Below are 22,165 nucleotides of genomic sequence, written 5' to 3' on the forward strand. Positions count from 1 at the left end.
CCAGAACCCGGGCCCGAATCTGCACCAACTCCGTGGCGCCCACGACTCGGCGTGCCAGGCTCCGGGCCCGGCTTCTGGTGCCGGCGATCCCCGACCGCCTTCCAGGCTGGCGGCGAAGACCAGAGGGACGCACAGCCTCGCCCGTCTGCGGGGGCCCGGAGGAGGCACTTGGGCGGAGCCTCTGGGAGGGCTCCCTGGAGGAAGCGACCTCGGACCTGCGACCCGAAAGGGCCGGAAGGGAAGAGGGCGGTCTCAGGAGAGGGATCCGGGGTGCGCAGAGATAGGCCGGCCTGTCCAGGAGCCCTCAGGCCGCCCGCGGTGCGAGGAGCAGAGCGGGGGAGCAGAGCCGGGAGATTAGCCCTGTGGACGGACCTAATCTCGGCCTGAGTCTGGGTTATCCCGAGGGCAGTGGATATGAAGAAGTTGGACCCCTGTGTGAGTCCCTGTGTGAGTCCACTGCGGCCAGGACTAGTCCTGGGAAAGGCCACGACGCGGGCAGAGGCCGGAGCGTTCTGGGGCCTCGGGCCTAACTGCGGGCTCTGGACCCCACCTGCCTGAGTGTGAATCCCAGCTCTTCCGTCTGAGCAGGTCTCCCCAGTACCCTCACCAGGCATATGGGGAGAGTAACAGTCCAGTGCCTGCTTCAGAGGGGTCAGTGGGGGGAGGGAGGACCCCACACAGGACATCACAGGTGCATACCGGGCAGAACCTCAGCGGAGAAGCGGGCGGTGGGTGCCTGGAGTTGAGCAGCCCGAACTGCACTTGGATATGGATTTGGCAATAGAAGCCTAGCTTGTCCCTCCTGTTCTGAAGGAACCCAGATCCAGACCACCGCCGTCATGACTGCTCCCCAGACATCCTCAGAAAGGCTGAAAAATAGGTTTAGACTCTACATGTATAAATGAAGTTTAAAATGATAAGGGGGGGGGGCGCTTGGGTGGCCCAGGGGGTTAATCGTCCAACTCTTGGTTTCACCTCAGGTCGTGATCTGGCTGGTATTGGGATGGAGCCCTGTGTCTGGCTCTGTACCCAGCAGGGAGTCTGCTTGAGATTCTGTCCCTCTGTGCCCCATGGGCCTCCCATCATGTTTGCACACTTCCTCCCTCCTTCCCTCCCTCCCTTTCTCTCTAAAATAAATCTCAAAAAAAATGTTAAAGGGGGTTTCAGCTTGTAAATGGAGCCATACACAACTAATCAAAATGATAGTTAAAGATTTTAAAAAGATTAATAACTTGAATTTTGCAACCTAAAGAAAAGCTAGGGTTTTCTATTTGTAACTTTATTTTTTTTAATATATTTTTTATTTATTTGACAGAGAGAAATCACAAGTAGGCAGAGAGGCAGGCAGAGAGAGAGGAGGAAGCAGGCTCCCTGCGGAGCAGAGAGCCCGATGTGGGGCTCGATCCCAGGACCCTGGGATCATGACCTGAGCTGAAGGCAGAGGCTTTAACCCACTGAGCCACCCAGGCGCCCCTATTTTTTTAAGTTGTATTTATTTCAGAGAGAGAGAGCTTGCGCACAAGCATTAGCAGGGGGATGGGCAGAGGGAGAAGCAGGCTCCATACTGAGTGGGAAGCTTGAGGCATGTCTCCATCCCAGAACCCTGGGATCATGACATGAGCTGAAAGCACCCACTTAACAGACCAAGCCACCCAGGTGCCCCTCTATTTGTAACTTTAATCACATTAAACATGTGATGTTGAGGGGCGCCTGGGTGGCTCAGTCAGTTGAGTGTCCAACCCTTGATTTCAGCTCAGGTCATGATCCCAGGGTTGTGACCTTCAAGTTCTTTCTGAACTTCATTTGACACTAAACTTGGGGTGTGAACATTCCTGGCTCCCTCACGATGATGCCTTTGACCCCGAATGTTTCCAGCTCAGAGAAAAGACTGGAACCTTTTTGCTTCCAAGTGCCACACAGCTGATGTAGATTCCTGGGCATCACACCAGAACCTGAATCTGTGGATGAGGTCGGAGAGTCTGTTTTTTAATTATTTGCAAAGAACCTCTATCCAAGTGAGTTTCAGGTACAGTCAGTGAGGGTTTTCTGGCTGCACTTACACAGAAAATACACTGAAGCAGAATGTCAGTTTCCTGGGTGGTCTAGAGAGAGCTTTCTCCACCTCAGCTGGACCTGGCTTTTCTTGGCTGGCCCTCTTTCCAGAGGCAGCTGGACTCTCTCAAAGGGTTCATGAAGGGGGCACCTGGGTGGTTCAGTCGGTTAAGTGCCTGACTCTTGGTTTTAGCTCAGGTAATGATCTCAGTGTCATGGGATCAAGCCCCAGGTCTGTTTCCAGGCACGTCCCCCCTCCCCCAAGATAAATAAAACCTTTTTTTAAAAGCTTCTTGCAGGTAGGGGGGAAGCCTTGGTAAATGAAGGCCAGTTAGCCACTTCTGAACAAACCTCAAAGCTCAGTGCTTCAGTGCTTTGAACAAAGAGGCATTTATTGTTAAGAATCTACAAGTTAGTGGGGCACAGGGAGGTTCTGTGTCTGGCTGGCCTCACGTGTTAGGTTCTGCTGGTTTATAGTATGGGTGAGGATGGCTTCTGCTGGGACAACTGGCTGACCTCATATAGTGTCTCCTCCCAGCAGGCCACCCTGGACATGCTCACCCTGGGGCTTGTTCCAAGAGAACAAGAGGGAGCTCCAAGGCCACATGAGGCCCAGCCTCAAAACTGGCACACAGCCACTTCTACACCCTGCTGGCCCCGTAAGCCAGTCCAGATTCAAGGACTGAGGGAAACAGACTGCCTCTTAATGAGAGGTCACAGGGCAGGGGACCTGGATAGTGGAGACATTTTGCTGTCAATCTAGAACACAAGGCCTGTTCCCCCTCAGGCTGGTATGGTACAAGCTCTGAGTAGCTGCCCAGCCCACGAGGGCAGTTGTGGACATCAGTGTGCACCGCCAACCAGCATCATTGCCTACAGCGCCACAAATCCGTGGGGCTAGCACCTCCCCCCTCTGCTCCAGAAGCCAGCCTGAGAGATGAAGGGTTAGTCTCCCCTCCTCCATCCACAGTGCTTGCTTTGGGAACCCATATAGACCTCTCCCACTGGAGGAACTGGCTCCACAGGGCTTGTTCATTTCAGGCCAGTGAGACTGGAGCAGATGTTCACACAATGCCTTGAGGACAGAGAGCCCTTCTAAGAGAGCCACCAGGGAGAGATGACTCTTCCTCGATGTTGTGAGGCTGGAACTGCTACTGGCTTGAAGACCGAGCTCCTACGTCAGGCTTGTCCTGAAGCCCACCCCATCTTTGGACTGCCAGCCATGGGAGTTAATATGCATCCTTTGAAACTCGAAGAGCTCCCGAGGGACTCTGGACAGGTCATCATCCGTGTATTTCCTTGAAATCAAGTGGAATGGATTTCCATCTCACATAACACATGTAAGAAATGTCACATTTGGGGGCGCCTGGGTGGCTCAGTGGGTTAAGCCGCTGCCTTCGGCTCAGGTCATGATCTCAGGGTCCTGGGATCGAGCCCCGCATCGGGCTTTCTGCTCGGCAGGGAGCCTGCTTCCCTCTCTCTCTCTCTCTCTGCCTGCCTCTCTGCCTACTTGTGATCTCTCTCTGTCAAATAAATAAATAAAATATTAAAAAAAAAAAAAAAAGAAATGTCACATTTGTTTCCTTAAATGAATAATGAAATTGATTAAATGAAAGAAAATTCAAGCCCCCGGCTCTTTCTACAAGGAGGTGGGAAATTTCTCTATCAACCTGAAAAGTCCTGTGTTTCTGACACTGCTCAAAATACTGGGAAAGAACACTGGTGTTCAGTCTGTTGTTTTACTCTAAGAGGCCCATCTTCCTGGTCAGAATGTGCCCTGGGGTCCAGCCTCCCTCTTTGAGGTGTCATCTCCCCCAACAGAGCCAAGGAGGATGTCAAGTTTGGGGGCATATCTCTCCTGGACATCTAACTACCCGGCTGTTTCCAGCCCTTCCCCCTGGGTCCGTGCCCAGACTCTGTCCTTCCTGGAGCTGCAGCACCTCGTGTTTTATTCATGATTCTGCATCTCCACAGCAGGCTTTTGCTCAGCCAGCCTATCCTCAAGGTCATGCTCTTTCCAGCCTGGCGCTGGATCCGGAGGAACCAAAATTATGAATATGTCCCGGTCTGAGCTCATGCCTACTGGCTCCAGTCATGCTCCTTTGGTGTTGCTGAAGAAGGCTGGGTGGGGCTCTAAAGTCAAGCAGACTTAGCTTTGGGTCAAGGCTTTTGGGGCTCGTTACTTTACCTCTTTGAGGACTACTGGCCTCATCAGCAGAATGGGGGTAGGGGACATTTCCTGCATCCCCTTGGCCCCCTCCCCACCATGGCTGCAGTGACGTTTGCTGGAGGTAAATCCTGAGATAGGCCTTTCCCAGTAGCTTAAGCACCCGGCCATTTCAATCAAACTCACGTGCACAACCACACGGGGTAAGCCACCAGACTCTGGGCAGAGACTGGGGACTCCCAAGTTTTCACGTGCAGAGGTGGCTCTGGAAGCTCTGAAGAGGGACATGGCTAATGCTTTGGGCTGTGCCCCAGGGAAGGGCGAGGCCCTAGGTCAGGGTTGTCAGATTTAGCACATAAAGTACAGGACACCCAGATAAATTCGAATTGCAGATAAAAGCGGATACTTTTATTTAGCGCGTTTGTCCCACGCAGTAACTGGGCGCCTTGCATCTTGTCCAGCAGCCCTGTTCAGGGTGGGGAACACCGGGGCGGCGGGGGGCGTGCAGCGGGGCGCGCGGTCGGGGAAGAGGCGCACTGCGCATTCCGCACGCTCTGCTGGGTGGGCTGGGCGGGCTGCGCGGGGTCTGGGGTCGCCCGCCCCGCTCAGGTGGCCTCCAGGCGGCGCCGGTGCCCGGCAGCCGAGGTGCTCAGCTGCAGCGCTCGCACCCGGCGCTCGCGGCTTTGCTGCAGATCCCGCCAGTGCTGCTCCTCCAGGTGCGCCTGCGGACGAGCCCCGGGAGAGGTCGGCACGGGCCGGGGTCGCCCCCACCGCCCCTGCGCCGGGTCCACGACCTCCCCGCCATCGCTGTGCGCCCAGCCGCCCCGCGCGCTCCAAGAGCTCACCCATGCCTTAGTGCGCACGGGGCGCGGCGCGGGCACCGGCTTCAGGGTTGCCTGCCTGCGGCGGCGTTCCGCCACCTTCTCCTCGACCTTGCGCTGCAGCTCCAGCACACGCTGGTCCTGGGAGGGCACCCCCGGGGCCGCAGAGCTGGCTTTCTTCTCCTCCCACCTGAGCGGGCGACAGAGCGGGCTGAGCAGGGGCCCAAAAGGAGGTTAACGGGAGTGTTTCAGGTGCAGGGGGGAGAGTCTCTCCAAGGACCGCTGGGGTGCCTCCAAGGACCTCTAATGGTGCCTAGCACCATTACCTTTTAGCTCTTTGCACTTAACGTTTTAAAAATGTAACCTGTCTATTAGCTACGGAGGTATTTGGAGCAAAGAAGTGAAAACCCTCTTTAATCTTGCGCTCTCCTTGCCACCCTCTCGCCTAGAGGCAATCCCTGCTAACAGAGCTTTGCAAATCTCTACCATACTAGGCTATTTTTCCTTCCAAAAGTCTCATTCTCATGAGAAGTCTCATTCTACAGACTGCTCCCTGATGGCTTTGGCTTAAGTGCACATCCCAGCCCCAGTCAGACTGCCCACGAAAATGGTCCCGGTGAATCAATGCCCTGAAGTCTGGCGGCTCGAAAAAGGCTCCAGGAGCTTCCTTAGTAGGTTTGGATCCTTGCAGTCTCCCTGACACCAACCAGGCTGCACGTGGATTCCATCAGGCTGAGTCTGGAAGTGGTGACGTCTCCCAGGTGCCTGCCACCTTGGGGACTTGCTGAGTGGCCAGCCAGCCCTGCCCCACAGTTGTCATGGGACCTCCTCAAATTGTAACCAGAGCAGCAGTTGCTCAGGATCAATAGTGATGGATTTTGTGACTGTCCTCCCTTTTGCCCACCCTGCCCCAGTTACACACCGTCTCTGGAGCCCTGGGTGCCAGGGCCTGAACCACACTATGCTGTGACAGGGCTGAGTGCCACCTGACCCTGGGGGGTGTGACACCAACCCATGTCTGACCACCCTGCCACGGGACAGACTCCTGGGGCTGAAAAAGCCACCATGGTGTTCCCAAAACAAAAGGGATGTGTGTGCATGTGCTCTCCATTAAAAGAGAGAAGTATGGGGTGCCTGGGTGGCTCAGTGGGTTAAGCCTCTGCCTACGGCTCAGGTCATGATCCCAGGATCCTGGGATAGAGCCCCACATTGGGCTCTCTGCTCTGCTGGGAGTCTGCTTCCCCCTCTCTCTCTGCCTGCCTCTCTGTCTACTTGTGATCTCTCTCTCTGTCAAATAAGTAAGTAAAATTAAAAAATAAAAGACAGAAGTCAAGTCAAGATGCTTGACAATCAAATGCTGTGTGTGAATCTCACCCAGGTTTTGGTTTAAAAAGGAAAAAAACAATTATAGCAAAGAATCTTTTAAAACCTATAGCCAACGGTCTTGAGACACTAGAGAAACATGAACACGGAGAGGATATTTATATGATGGGAATTTTCGTTGAATTTTCTAGTTGTATTATTGTGCTGTGTTATATAGGACCATGTCTTTCCTTCAGAAGATGGCCTCTGAAGTGTTCAGGAGTGAAGAGTGTCTGATGCCTGCAACTACTTCCAGATGGTTCTTCAGGAACAGGTAAGTAACTAGCTAGATGGAACACACACAAAGGCCCTACTCGTGGCCTGCATGAGATCATTTTGCATCCAAGCCCTCACTGCACGATTTTGTCACCATTTTTGTACATCTGAAAATGATCTAATAAAACAGTAGGAGTGGGAGAAGCTACTGGAAGGAAACTGCAGGAGGGTGCCCCGTTGTACAGGGAGAACCTGTGGGGGAAAGGGTGGCGGGGGAGGCAGAGGCAGGCACACCTTGTTCCTGCCAGAGTTGCCTGCCCTGAGGACCAGCGGTACCCACCTCAGGGCCGCAGACCTGCCCATGGCCGCGCGGCACAGAGATATCTGCTCCACCCTATTCTGCAGTTCCTGGCTTCTCGCACGCTTGCCCTGGATGATCTGGTCTCGCTTCTCTTCCTCCTCTCGCCGCTGGCTCTCCTTGAGCAGGGCTAGCCGCTCTCGAAGCTCCACCACAGACATCTCCCCTTCCAGGCCATACCCAGGGATCTGCAGGGTGAAGGGGAGAACTGAAACGGGGTTCCAGCCCCGTGCCCAGACTGCACAGCCGTTTCCTGTGCCCTGACTGGTCGCCTGCCCGGGCGCTGGTGCCCCTCCCCCATGTTCCATCAGTCTGGCCCCTGTGCCAAGGAGACCTCTTCCCTCTGCTCAGTAGCAGCTGTGTAACATGTCTGCCACTCAGCCTCTCCAGCCTAGGCCCCCGTCTTGTGCCTGCACAGCTCAGCTGGGTGCCCTGTAGACCCCACTATTGTGGGAGGGCCCAAACGGAGCTCACTGCATCTCCCCAAGCTCACTGCTGTCTCCGCAAGCCAGATCCTGGGGGCCTGAGCAGAGTGCCCTCTGGACTTCCCGTGTGTCCCAGGATCAGGCCAGGTTCACAGACCAGCAGCCGTGGCCCTTCCGGGCCTGCTCCCGTCTCACCAGATGCCAGCCTGGCCTCTCCCAGTGCCTCTCACACAGGCTTCTGGGCCCCAGTGCTCTCTTCTCAGCCTCCCCGCCTCCAGCCTTTGTGCACCTGCACTCCCCCTACACTGCGCTTTCCCCCTGGGCCAGGGAGTCCTGGGACCTCCTTCAACAGAAAGCCCATCTTGTGAAGCCTAACTTGCCCCTGACCTCTGGTCGCCAGAGGTTGCAGAGGTCTCGCCTACAGGACCATGAACCCTTGGGCCCGCCCTAGGCAGGGCAACCATAGCATTCAGTGCCGGGTGCACTTCAGCTCAGGGCCAGACCCCCACTGGTCTCGGTGGGACTTGTGGACATGCCCTCCCATGGCCATGCCAGGCGCAGGAGGACATGGGGAGGCTCCGCTAGGACCTGCCCTGTCCTCACCTGGGTCAGGTCCACAAGCTTGCCCTTGCGCACAGGCTGGGTCTCCAGGGCTCGAAGTTGGGAGATGAGCTCACAGCGCCGCTTCTGCTCCTCCTTGGCTGTCTCTGCGCTGCGCTGCAGCAGCTCCCGGCTCTCCTCCATCACCTCCTGAACTTTGGGGCCAAGCAGGGTGCCAGGGGAGTCGGAGGGGGGTTGCCCCACCCCAGCCTTCCCTGGAGGGCAGCAAGGCTCTCGCCAACCACGGCGGCTCCCTTGGGGCTGGAAGCCGGCTGGGGGGTGCAGAGCTGGGCGCAGCCTTGTGGTATCTCGCCCCCCGCCATACCTATCTGCCTCCGGTCCTTCAGGAGCTTCATCTGCACCAGCTTGACGTTCTTCTGCGCCTCTGTCACCTGCTCCACCAGCTCCTTCATGGACTTTTCCTCCTGGAGACGCCTCTCAGCGCACTGCTGCAGCAGCTCCGCCGTCTGCTCGGACAACCGACCCGGCACGGTCAGAGCCAGAGGTGCCCCCCCGGAGCAGGCCTGCGTCTCCCGCTCTGTCCCTGCCTCAGGAGCGGCATGAGGTCCCGGGAACAGAACCAGCCCCTGACCTCCAGTCACCTTGGAACCTGGATCTAAGCTCCCCAGCTCCTGGGAGTCCCCTGGAGGTCAGGGGAGTGTCCACCTCATCTCCTCCCTTCCTCCACAGTGGTCCTGGGGAAACCAAGTCAGAGCCACTGGGTTTGCCCCAAAGCCCACCCACCCCTGGATGCCAGGTGAGAGAGGTGAGTTCTCATTGGTTGGAAGCCCTGGGGAGCACAGGACATGGCAGCCCTCCGGGCAGCCTCAGGCTCCTGTCCTATGAGCCCCCAGACATGTCCTGTTGGTCACCCGCTCTCTTCTTTCTCACAGTGCCTCATCAGGGCAGAGTCTTAAAAAACAGGACAGGGGGCGGCGGTTTCGCCACTTGGATGCACATGACTGGCACCCTCCTGTGTGTCCAGGGACTTCTCGCCTCTTTGGCTCCATGCTGCATTCGTTTGCCTTGCACTGTGTTCTCCTGGACTATAGCTGGCTTATTTTTGCAGCTGTATGTTTTGGGGACTATATCACAAAGCTTTCATCCATTCTACTGTGGATGGACATTCAGATTGCTTCTGGCTTGGTACTATGGTGAATAATTCAGAACACTGTTTTTAGTCCTCAAGACACTGCAAGACACAGTGTGGGGTTTACACCTCCCGTCACTGGCCCAGGGCGGCCATGGAGAGAGCCAACTCCCAGCTCCGGCTGCCTGTGCAATGGGGAGGTCATCTTTAGCCACACAGTAAGATGGAGTCAGCCTGCAGGCAGTTTGGACTTCAGGCTTAGAGATGGGGCATGAAGCAATCCTTCCATAAAACAGTTTGCTGGCATGCATCAAAAATTGCTCTTGACCAACCCTTTCAATTTAGACCATAGAGTTAGAAGTGCTCACATGGCAGAAGGACAGAGGGCAGGCAGAGGGATACAGGAGCTCACCTGGAAGAGCTCCCAAAAGCCAAAGCTTGCAGCAAATACTGTCCCGTTGGGTGATAACACAAAGTGTAAACCAACTATGCATGAGTCCCCACTGAAAGAAGTAATCGAATGAGTAAGTAAGTGAGTGAGAGGAGCGGAGTCCTCTGCGCAGAGGAATTCTCTGTAGGCACCGCTTTCTGAGTGTGGGCTTTGCTTACAGACCCCCTTCTGTGGAGTACCAAATGGTGGGGGAGATGATGGCAGCGGAGAGAACTGGCAGGCACGACTGTGACCGGGGACCAAGGTCAACATCCCAGTGATGAGTCTGGTGAAAGCAGATGCCCTCGAGAGCATGTGATAAGAAGAGCACTTCGCCCCTGCAGTCTTGCTCCCAAAACCACCGCCCCAGTCTCACCATGAGAGGAACATCAGACACATTCCCGCCAAGGGGCAATCCACAGAATACCTGACCAGCTCTCCTCCAAACTGTCAAGGTCATCAAAAACAGGGTAAGTATTAGAAACCGTCACAGCCAAGAAGAGTCTGAGACATGACCTTTAAATGTAATGTGGGGGGTGCCTGGGTGGCTCAGTGGGTTAAGCCGCTGCCTTCGCCTCAGGTCATAATCTCAGGGTCCTGGGATCTAGTCCTGCATCGGGCTCTCTGCTCGGCAGGGAGTCTGCTTCCCTCTCTCTCTCTGCCTGCCTCTCTGACTACTTGTGATCTGTCTGTCAAATAAATAAATAAAATCTTAAAAAAAAAATGTAATGTCGGGTCCTGGGATAGGAAAAGGGCATTTGTGGGGGAGGAAATGAGCTGAAATCTTAAAGAAGTGTGGAGTTTAGTGAAGAGTCATGTATCAGTGTGGGCTACTTAGCTGTGACAAATATCCCATGGTGCATTAGGCCAGTGTCCCCATCCCCACCAATTCACATCTACCTGGAACCTCAGAATGTGATCTTATGTCCAAGTAGGTGAGGATGCAAGGATGCAAGGAAGGATCCTCCTCGAGGAGCTTAGCAGAGAGCGTGGCCCCACTGCCACCTTGCTTGACTTTGGACTTGGGGCCTCCGGAACTGTGATCTGAGCCCTCCAGACGTGGGACTTTGTTGTGGCAGCCCTGGAGACCTGGTGTGGTGTTGGAAGATGTCACCAGCAGGATAGCTGGGTGGGAGGACATGGGAACACCCTACACTATCTTGGCAACTTTTCTGTAACTCTTAAAACTGTTCCAAAATAAAAAGCATATTTTTAAAAGTGCTTTCAAAAACTTGGTAATAAGTGGGAAAATGCTCGTGTGGAAATAGGAGACGAAAAGAGGCAGGCTACTGAAATCTGCGAGGGGTCTTACGTCATGTGAGTAAACTATGGACAAAGACTGAGAGAACTGTGGGTGAGGAGGCCTGCCCAGCAGGGTCCCCAGGCCCCCAGCTGAGCTGCATCTTGGGGATAGCACAGACACAGCTGGGAGGGGGGAGAAGAAGCAGTGTCTCCTGGCTTTCCCTGCAACAAGGGGGTAGGCAGCATAGGACCAAGCACAAAGCCGGAGCTTGGGAGGAAGACACACAGGATTTGGAGCACCTGGGTGACTCGGTCAGTTAAGTGTCTGCCTTCAGCTCAGGTCATTGTCTCGGGGTCCTGGGATCGAGCCCCTCATTGGGATCCTTGCTCAGTGGGGAGTCTGCTTCTCCCTCTCCCCCTGCCTGTCCCCCTTCTTGTGCTCTCTCTGTCTCAGATAAATCAATAAAATCTTAATTAAAAAAAAAAGACACACAAGACTAAGTGTCGTCTCTACCTGAACCAGATTTGCTACCTTAGGCCCTGCCAGTGTCTTTGCTGGTGAGGGAAGACAGGGGTACCCACCTACTCAGCCCCTCCAGAGGGGTGCAGAGGGCAGGTGGTGGGAAAGGCTCCCATGGGCCAGGCCATAGCAGTGGAACCTCTGACCAGCTGAGGCAAAAGTTACAGTTAATGCTGTAAGAGTCATATCCAACATGAACCATGCAAGAGGAATTAAATCCCTTTCTCTTCAAACATTTAGTGCTGTCTAGTCTGCCTAATTTATTTATATAAAACATATTAGTCATGTAAATACATGTAACTGGACATTCCAGGCTGGGGAAGGAAGCCAAATGGTTGGAAGTGTCAGAGGAGACCACATGGCAACCTGCCTTCCACCCCACCCAGTGGTAGCAAGAGTGGTGTCTTCAGAGGCCTGGTGGTATGGAGACACTCCTGACATGCTTGCCACGTGACAGTGGAGGCCAAATGGGAGGCAGATATAAGGTACTCCCAATGATACTGAAAACAGTAAAACAATAAAGAAAAATCAATAAAACAAAAAGCTGGCTTTGAAAAGACTGATGAAATTGACAAATCTCTAGCAAGACTTGCAGAAGAAAAGTAAAAAGTCACAAACCTACCAATATCAAGAATGAAAGAAGTTATATTACTATAGACCCTACAGACACTAAAAAAAGGATGATAATAAGATATTATAAACAACTCTATATGCATAAATTTGACAGCTGAATGAAATGGGCAAATTCCTTAAAAAAACACAAATGAGCACAACTTACCCGTTATGAAGCAGATCATTTGCAGAACTCTGTAACTTTTATGGAAATTAAATTTGTAATTTGAAAGCTTTCAAAAAGCAAATCTCCAGGCTTAGATGATTTCAGCAGAGAATTTTGCAAAATGTGAAAGAATTGATACCAATTCTATACAATCTCCCCCAGAAAATAAAAGAGGAGTGAATAGCTCCAAATTCATCTTATGAAGCTGGTATGACCCTGATACTGAGACTGGACAAAGTCAGTATAAGGAAGAAAACTACAGACTAACATCCTACATGAAACTATATGCAGAAACAGTGGAACAAAATAAAAATAGTGGCAAATAGAATCAGCATGTGGACAAAGAATTATATCCCATAACCACGTGGAGTTTACGGTAGAGATGAGAAGCTGGTTCAATATTTTAAACTCCATCATGTGACGAAGAAGTCATCACTTTGTCATGAATCTACTACTTTCACAGCCCAAAGAAGAAAGGTACATGGTCATAACCATTGATGCAGAAAAGCATTTGATTAAATTCAGCACCTTTTCATAATAAAAATTTGTGGAATTTCATCAACTTGATGGAGAGTACATCCACAAAAACGTATATCCAACATCAGTAATTCACAGTGAAAGACTGATTTCCCCTAATTTCATGAAATAGACACAAATGTATGCTCTCATTCTTAGCTGGTACAGTCTTAGAAGTTCTAGCCAGTGCAATAAGCCAGAAGAGCAAACAATAGAAATGCAGTTCAGAAATAAAGACATGAACGGTTCTTTACACATGACATGATGGTCTACAGAGAAAATCCCAAGGAATCTACAACAAAATTCATTGTTTGTTCTAAAAACATAATAAGGGAGGTCAGCAAGGTCACAAGATATAAGATCAATTCACAAAAGTCAATTACATTTTAATACACGGATACCAGAAATAAAGGTACAATATCACTTAAAATTTCTCAAAAAAGTAAAAGAAATACTTAAGCACAAATCTAACAGAATTATGTACAGGACTTGGATACTAAAAACTAGACGAAAGAAAAGATTTAAGTAAATGGAGAGACACCGTGTGTTCATGGATTGGAAGACTGAAATGGTTGGTCATGAAAGTGGATCCAGATCTCAGACCGTGTACCAGAATAATCTTCGAGTGGATTCGAGATCCAGACGTAAAAATGGAACACGAATACTACAGAACACATGACAGTAAGAACAAGAATGAACTATTGGGACTACATCAGGCTTAAAGATTTCAGCACAGCACAATCAACCAAATGAAAAGGCTACATATGCAATGGGAGAAAGCATTTGCAAACCGCATATCCCATAAAGGATTAACATCCAAAAGTACACAAGGCACTCATATAACTCAATAACAACAACATAAAAAGCCAAATACCCTGACTAAAAAATGGGCAGAGAACATGAACATGCTCATCTGTCAGGATGGCTGTCGTAATACAGTCAAAAGACAGCAAGCGTCAGGGAGAATGCGGAGGAAAGGGGACCCTCGGGCCCTTCGGTCGGAGTACAAATTGGTGCAGCCATTACAGAAAATAGTATTTTAATTTTTCCTCAAAAAATTAAAAATAGGGGCACCTGGCTGGCTCAGTGGGTTAAAGCCTCTGCCTTTGGCTCAGGTCATGATCCCAGGGTCCATGGATCGAGTCCCACATCAGGCTCTCTGCTTAGCAGGAAGCCTGCTTCCTCCTCTCTCTCTCTCTCTGCCTGCCTCTCTGCCTACTTGTGATCTCTGTCTGTCAAATAAATAAATAAAATCTTTAAAAAAAAAATTAAAAATAGAATTATCAGTTAAAAAAAAAACCAGATTCTATTTATTTGAGAGACAGAGAGTCGGGGGAGGGAGAGAAAATCTGAAGCAGACGCCGTGCTGAGCCACAGAGCCCGACGTGGGGCTCAATCTCACCATGCTGAGTTAGTGACCTGAGCTGAAATCAAGAGTCGGACGCTTCACCGACCGAGCCCCACCACCCTCATACACCTTAAACACATGAGTCTCACTCGTTAATCACGTCTCAGTAAAGCTGTGAGAAAATGGACAAAACCCACAAAGAGCTGGTTCACAGAAGTCACAGAAATGGGTGTTAATACACGAAAACATGCTCAGCCCCACACCTCACAAATGACAGGCACGACAGGCGTCGAGACGCCATGTCGCAGCCACAGGCTCGGGACAAATCTCTGATGTCAGTACAGTGTACTGACGGTGTACTGGTCCTGAGGGCCCAGCCCCTCGCACACCACCTGCAGCAGGTGATGCGGCCTCTCTGATGAGACCGCGTGGCCTGGACAACGTGGACACGGCCACACAGCAGCCCTGTGTTCCGTTACTACCTGACTTAGCGACATCCCCGCGAGTTCACCTTGAGGGTCTCCCTCCTCTGACCCCAGAAGCTTGCTCGGAGGCCACACTGATGTCATGTGGAAGGGAAGAAAGAGGGAAGAAGTGTGTGTGGGCAAGTGAACACACTCACTTCGAAGGAATGACAAGACATTGTCCAGAAATTAAGGGAAATAAGAGCTGAGGGAGTAGGTGGAAATGGGTGCCAAAGAAGGGACGTGTCTCTGAGTCTATTGTTCATACCGTTTTGACTTCGTATTTGTGAGAAAGGAAACTAAAAAGGAAGGAGAAGCAAACCCTGACATCTAACAGAAACAGACACAGACAAGTTTATCAGAAAGGCGTTCAGGTGATGGCAGGTCCTCAGGGACACATGTCTGAGGATGGGGGGCTGAGTCAGGCCACAGAGCCCACACCACTTGGAGGCCATCTGTAAGGAAAAGGCTTTCAGGGGAACACAGGTGGGGGCCCCCACTGAGGCGGCCTGTCCAAGCAGGAGGACGACCCCAGATCGATACGTCTACAGCTTCTGACATGGTAACGTGGATGCCCACAGACATCCTACGGGAGAGGACACCAGATGCTAAAGTGCAACATGTTGGCTTTCCAGAAGTTTCTGCCAGAACTTCAGGTCTTCCTTCAGTGTGGATGTGAGGGCCAAGTGACTCGGCTGGTGGTGGCGGAGGTGTCTGGGCCAGAAGAGCTGGCCTGACAGTGCGCTCAGAGAGCCTGGTGGTGCCTTGGTGGGAGGGACAAACCACACGCATGATGGGGCTTGGGAGAAAATGACCCGGGGTGGGCCTGCAGGCGCAACCCCAGGAGCAGCTAGGACCCTGGCTCTCGACAGTCCACCAGCTTCCGGGAGTCAGACAGGCCCGCCGGCCGGCCCCATGTCCCCAGCGGCCCCGGCAAGGCTGAGTCACCTCCTCTTTCTTCTGGTCAGCCTTCTGCTTGTTCTCCTGCATGATGTGCTGCCGGGCCAGGATGGCCTCCTCACGGCTCAGCTTGCCCAGCAGCCGCCGGCACTCGCCAGCAGTCAACTCCTCCTCCCGGTCCTTCGCCTGCATCTTCTTCTGCCACTCGAGGAACTCAGAGAAGTCCCCGGCCCCGTCCACAAGCTGATCCACCCTGGGGAAAGGGGGCAAGAGGTGGGGCTTGGGTCCCCCCCAGTTCAGAGCGTGTGCTGGCTACCGGCCAGGATACCATGGGCACCCCTGGGGACAGTGGCACTCACAGGCATGGGGCGCTCTTCACCCAGCATCCACCACATCACCTACCCGTCCGCTGTCCACCTGTCCCTGTCCTGTGCATCCAGCCTTCAGCCACTTGTTTGTCTACTCACCGGACTGTTGACCTTCCCCTTGTCCACCTGTCTGTCGGCCACCCCATCTGTTTGTCAGCCATCCTTCTGTCCACTTGTCTATCCTCTCATCCATCTGGGTGACCACCCAAACTCCCACCCACAGCCCAGCCCATGGGGTAAGCACAGGGGGTCTGCTATGCTGGTGGTCTGCAGGGGGAGAGGGGCATCAGGAGGGGGTCTGAGAAGGAGGTGACTCATGAGAGGTTTGGGCTGGGCTAGCTTTCTGCTAAGTCCCCTTCTGTCCCGTCCATCTCCCTCACTGAGCCAGATTCTCTTCCTTGGATACAGCTGTGACCCCAACACCGGCCGGCTTGCAGACCCCACCAAAGCACCACAGCTGCTGGGCCCCGTCTTCTCCCAGAAGAGCCCTGCCCTGCCCCCTCCTCTGCAGGGGGGTGAGGAGTGGCCGCCCCCACCTCTGCAGCTCTTTCTCCACCTGCCGCTGGTACAGAGACCCTTCTCGGAGGATGGCAGCTGTGTTCAGCTTGACCGGGACCTCACTGGGCTGCAGGAGAGAGGATGGTGAGGGGAGACTCGGGGCAGCAAGCGCCCCCTTGCCCTCCACACTTGCGCTTGCCTCCAAGTCCCTGGGCACAAAACAGGCCAGGAGGTGGGTGTCCAGGGACTGGGGACCAGTGCCCGTGCCCACCTGGACAAATCAGGAGCGCCCCTCACCTTGTAGAAGGTCAGCTTTGAGGTCTTCATGATTTGGGGCATGAGCTGGAGCTGCAGCTTCTTCTTAGAGGCCTGGAGAAGTCAGCGCCTGGCATCTGTGCCCACCATGGGCCCTTAAACGCAACCTGGGCAGGTAATGGGCCCTGCACCCCGGGAGGGCCAGCACTCTCCTCTCTGTTCCAAGTCCAGCTGCCCACCATGTGTTCCCAGCCCGCCCAGGCATGTGTGTCCCCCAGGGCAGCACCTCTGTCCTCCAGTACCCTCTTCAGCCTCTCTAGGGTGTTGGACCTCCCAGATGGGGACAGGGAAGGGAGTGGGCCTGCCAGGACTGGGGGCAGCGGTTCCCAGTCAGGGGAGCTTGGCCCCAGGGCTCGGGACACATCCCCCCAGCTGCTCCCCAGGGCTGGCTTCCACGACCTTTCCTGGCGGCCCCCCACGTTTGCTCTCCACCTGCTGCAGCTGCTCTGTGGCCTCCTAGGACGGGCCCCACAGCCCCAGTGTGCAGAGCCATGGGTCAAAGGGCACCCCCTGGGAACCCAGCTATCATCCCCACTCCCCTGCCTGCCCCAGGTGCTTATGGGGACCAGAGCACCTCTGTGTGGCTTAGCTGCCGCGGGGGTTGGGGGGGGGACGGTAAGGAAGGCAGGGCAGGCCCAGCTCCTAGCAGCCACCAAGAACAGGGCTTCCTTGTCCTGCTCCCTTTACTTTGCCCTTATTGACAAACATACCAGGAGTTTTGTTATTCTTATAGAAGTAGTAAGTACTCAGTATGGAAATCTGGGGACACCCAGAGAGCCCCGAGGACATGCTCCCACCGAGGTCTGGAGGGGTGTCTGCACCTGCACCCTCAGGCTGCACTCAGCTTGGCTATGGGATGGGGGAGGGGTGGGAGCAGCACCGTCCCAGTGTCCCAGCCAGGAGTGGGGCAGAGCCCCCTGGAGCACCGTCCCAGTCCCAGCCCCGGGGAGCCCTTTCCCAGCCATGTGGGAGCCTGCCCCTCGGTGAACTACTGGAGGGGCAAAAGGAGGGGTTCACCGTGTGGCCGCTGACAGGGCATGGGGAGCAATGTTCTCGTGCCACCGTAAAGACTGATCCAGGGTGTGCAGGGCTGGGGGTTACCTGCATCGGAGGCTCCCCCCGGGACCGGGGCACCGCACACCGCATCTCCTCAATATTCGCCTGCAGCAGCAGCTCCTGCAAACAGCCCTATGTGGCTCTGGCCCCAGTGACCACCAGTCAGAAGGGACGAGGGCACTCTCCCTCCACCTTCCCCTCCCCAACCCTCTGCACAGACCACCCCCAGAGGGCTCTAGGAAGGCATGTCTCAGGGCAGGCGCCTCACCTCAGCCTTCCAGCGATTAAACCTCTTGGCCATCTCCAACAGCTGCTGCTCCTTGGGTGGCTGGTAGGTGCTCCTGGGGACCTGGTGGGATGGCGGGAGAGGAGCCTGTGGTCAGTGGCTACAGTCTGGAGGGGAGCGTAGAGGTGCCCGGCCACGGCCATGGCCAGCTGGCTACGGGTGCAGGAGGGGCAGGGCTAGAAGGGAAGCTGCTGACTGGGATTCCCTGGGTGCTGGTGAGGGGAGGTAGGGAAGGGAAGTACGTCAGGCCCGCAGCAAGAAGGAAGGTGGCCAAGCGTAGCACCCAGGCCCAGGAGACAATGGAGGAGCAGGCAGGTGACTGGGTGGCCAGGGGACGAGGGAGGAGGCCGGGAGGGGCAGTTGAGGCCAGGAGAGTGTCACAGAGCCCAGGAAAGTGAGTGTCCTGGAGCCCAGGGAAGGGAAGGGACCTGAGAAGTCTCCATTGGGTCTGGTCACAGGGAACCTCACCAGCCTGCAGGGGGCAGTGTCTGTGGGGCGTGGGGCCGGGACAGCCCAGAAAGCCCTGAGCTCCAGACCCTCACTCCTGGCCCTCAGCCCTGTGTGTCTAAGGACCATCCAACTACTGGAGGGACCTGACCCAGGTGAGGGGTTTAGAGAAAGCTTCTCTGGGCAGACAAGCTGCAGTGACCTAAGGGTGGTGGAAGTGGGCTGGGACCCTGGGGCCCCCCAGCACCACCCCCTTACCCTCGACACAGTCCTCAACTCTGTGAGGATACCAGATTGGTTCCACGAAGCCGAGTCACCACAGGTGCTTGGGGCAGAGACCACCGCACCCTGATCAGGGGATCGGCTCAAGGGAGGCATGCCACCTGAGTGGGTCGTGGAGTTCTTGGCCCTACATGTCCTCTCATGGCCTGGAGGGTTCACTACAATGATGGACGTTTGGCCAAAGATAAAGGGGACCCGCAGAAGCACGGCTAGAACACTGATCCAACCAGAGGCAGGCAGTTCTCTGCAGTCTAATCCAGATAGAGCTTTTTCCTGTTATTTGCAATACAAAGCATCTTGACTGGCAGGAGGTGTCAGCAAGATAGGGAGAAGGAGAAGAGGAGGGTGGGGAATGAGGGTCTAGGCAGAGGGGACAGATGTGCAAAGGCACTGGGGCGGGGACAGGCCCGTCTGACTGGGGTCACACAGATAGACATTATTGCCGGCCTGCGGCCTGGAGAGCACAGAAGAGAATCTGGGGATTCATGCTGCACTGTGTGCGATGTAACGGGGAGGGAGAGGTATCCTGCAACAGGCTGCAAGTCCCCAGTCCAGAGGAGCCTGAGCCCCATGGTCCCCCATCCTCATTTCACACCCCTGACCAGACCTCAGTATGTGGAGCCCAGGAATCTACCAGGCAGGCTCTGGGTTGGCAGGAGGGGTCATCAAACACTCTTAGTCTGGACCAGGGTGCCCTCAGCCCTGGGGAGAGCCCCCTGGCCACTGGCTCACAGCCTGTGCCCACGGCAAACGCCTACACTTACTGGTTTTGACTTGGCCACGACAGGGACTGGCTCGGGGACTGGAATGGCGCGGGGCCGAGGGACAGTCAGGTTGAACTCCTTGGGCTCTGTGACCTTGGTCTTGGTCTTTGAAAGAGTGAGCTGATTGGCCATCACTTCCTCCAGCTGGTGGATCAGCTCCTGGACTTCCGGCTGCCATCTTGAAGGCAAAGGTGGGAGGAGTAGCCGCTTACAGCCACTTGCACAGCAGGTCAACGAGGGCATGGTCCTTGGGATCCAAAGGATGCCCCCAAGAACCTGGGGTCTACCTCGGGGTGGGGTGATAATGGCTCCAACGCTGGCACTGTACCAGCCCCTCCCAGAGTCACACAGCAGGTGGGGAAGCAGGGTCTGCAGCCCTGTTTTCCCCAGCCACGCTGGTGAGGGAGTGAATGGGGAGCTGGAGGGACAGGGCCAGAGTGATCCTCATTGCGGGGGTCCAGCGATCTGAAGAGGAGCAGCAGTGGGGATGTGGAGATAATCTGGGCCAGCACATGGCCCAGGGGACCGAGGCCAGGGCAAGCTGGAGAGTGTTGGAAAGTTCTTGGAGCTGTGCTGTTGGTGACAGCTGGAGAAGGGGCTCCAGGGGTGGGGCGGGGTGTCCCGGTGCAAGGTTTGGGAAGGGCATTGCCCACACCACCAGGCTGGCCTGTGGGGCTCCCCTGAGTGCAGGCATCATGCCTTGGATAGCTCCTGCCCCAGCTTGAAGACTGCGGCCCCCAGAGGAAGGAAGGTCCTGTCCGAGGGCCAACAGGGAGTGGGGTCTCCCCAGCTGAGAGGAACAGCAGGGCTGCATGGGGCTGGGGGCAGGGGGTGGAGTACCCTGGAAGCAGGTTGACCCAGAAGTAGCTCTCAGGCCCTGCAGCCCAGGCACCTGCTGGCAGCCCTGTGGATGGATGGTGAATCCAGCCTGGCTGGGACTGAGGACTCTGAAGCCTTTCTTCCGGGGCAGGGTAGCTCCAGGGACACCCCACAGCCCCAGGGCCAGTTTCCTTCCCACAGGACTTCTGCCTCCCCTGGACTGTACCTAAGGTGGTCTGCTTGTCCCAAACAGTCTCTCCAGCCCCAGGAAGACAAGGTGGACCACCCCCAGGCCCTATCAGAAGGGAAGAATGGGGGGCAGCTTTACCCTGCCCCCCATGCTGGTCCTTCTGAGGGTCCTGGCCTGCACCTATGAAACCAGCATCTGCCCAAGCCTGTCAGGGGACATGGGGACAGGCAGTGAGGGTGGATTTGTGGGGTGGGCTGCAGGGAGGCCCCCAGAATGGCCCACCTCATCAGCGGGTCGATCCAGTTCTTTCTCACATGGGTGGTCTCATAGATGAGGCTCCACTCATCCTTGATCCATGAGCACAGGTTTAAGGGGTTGAAGAAGAACCCGAGGAACTGAGGGAGAAACAGGAACCACTGGGGGTGGTCCTGGGCCCCAGTCCTCCCAACCTGGGCCCCAACCCCCCCATGTCCCCTCTCACAGAAAGCCAGCGTCCAGAGGGTGGGTGTACCATGAGAGGAAACCTAGGCAGGAAGCCCCTCAGGACAGACCCTCTCTCCCCATAACAGAGACGGATGTCTGACCCCTGCTCTCCTCCGCTCTGGGGAGCTGCCCCTCACTGTACGGGCTTCTGCACATGGTATCTGGGCATTTGGGGCAGCCAACCCCAGTCCTGTAGCATGCCCCGGCCAAGCAGGGCCCACCCCCGCTGGTGGGGACGCTGTGCTTGAGCCAGCTGCCCAGGACCTGCACGGCCCACCCCCCCCCCCCACTTTTTTTTTTTAAAGATTTTTTAAATTTATTTGACAGAGATAGAGAGATCACAAGTAGGCAGAGAGGCAGGCAGAGAGAGAGGGGGAAGCTGACTCCCCGCTGAGCAGAGAGCTCCAAGTGGGGCTTGATCCCAGGACCCTGAGATCATGACCTGAGCTGAAGGCAGAGGCTTTAACCCACTGAGCCACCCAGGCGCCCTGCACCCCCCACTTCTGGAGAGTTCTTGGTGGGGACAGACAGACAGTGGTCTGCCTCCCCCACCCCCACACCGTGGGCTCCAGAATTCAAGAACAGAGTTGCCCTGTTTTCTGCAGTCGCCTCTGCTCGCCCAGGGCAGTGATGGTGGTGGGCCCCAGGAGCCAGCTGCCCACTCTGGCCCTTAAGAGATTGAGGATGTGTGCCCTGGAATGGCTCGGACCCCGCCGTAGAAGGAATTTCCAGCGGCTGGAGGCTCCTAGCGGCTGCTTTCCAGTCACAGCCCTCAAGTGTAACAGTTCTGGTTCTAGAAGGCACAGCACAGTTCAGTTTCTCAGGGGAGACTGGCCATCTTGGGGAGCTGGAGGCTTTTGCAGAGCCGGCTGGCTATCGCACGGGGAGGCCATGGCCCCAGGAGGAGCCATCTGCCCTGCTGAGATGAAGCTCAGGCCCTAGCCCTTGGTAAAGGGATTGCCACGCCCTGCTGGGAGGCTTCTCTGTCAGGGGGTCCTCCAAGCTGAAGCCACACTCCAGCTTGGAGGGCCTTATCTAGTCAGGGGACCACTCCAGACCACTCAAGCCAGGCTCCACAAAACCAGCTGGAAGGGGAGGCCACATGCTGCAGTCCTCAGGGAGAGCTTTATGTAGGTAAGGAAATAGAACGTCTCTGTCTGGTCACTGCTCACTGCACTGTGAGTGCTGGGCCTTGGGGACAGGTCATTTACTGGGGGCGGGCCAGGCAGCACAAGAGTCGTGTGTTGGCATTGGCCTTTGGCTCAGGTTGTGATCTCGGGGTCCCAGGATCGAGTCCTGCATCAGGCTCCCTGCTCAGCGGGGAGCCTGCTTTTCCTTCTGCCTGCTTCTCCCCCTGCTTGTGTGCAC

At 55.2% G+C, this 22,165-nt stretch overlaps 1 protein-coding gene across 1 annotated transcript in view; it reads right to left on the reverse strand.

The window, feature by feature from the left end:
• Window positions 1-4,824: 4,824 nt before the first annotated feature.
• The window catches only part of CFAP99 (cilia and flagella associated protein 99), a 36,663-nt gene continuing 19,322 nt past the window's right edge, over window positions 4,825-22,165 (reverse strand). Inside the window, 12 exon segments of the mRNA XM_045997396.1 lie at window positions 4,825-4,941; window positions 5,065-5,230; window positions 6,959-7,164; window positions 8,005-8,156; window positions 8,327-8,468; window positions 15,338-15,542; window positions 16,194-16,282; window positions 16,453-16,540; window positions 17,585-17,646; window positions 17,795-17,875; window positions 19,306-19,483; window positions 20,597-20,709. Coding sequence (XP_045853352.1) covers window positions 4,825-4,941; window positions 5,065-5,230; window positions 6,959-7,164; window positions 8,005-8,156; window positions 8,327-8,468; window positions 15,338-15,542; window positions 16,194-16,282; window positions 16,453-16,540; window positions 17,585-17,646; window positions 17,795-17,875; window positions 19,306-19,483; window positions 20,597-20,709 — 1,599 coding nt within the window.

This window comes from Meles meles, chromosome 2, assembly GCF_922984935.1.
Source record: "Meles meles chromosome 2, mMelMel3.1 paternal haplotype, whole genome shotgun sequence".
Lineage (NCBI taxonomy): Eukaryota > Metazoa > Chordata > Mammalia > Carnivora > Mustelidae > Meles > Meles meles.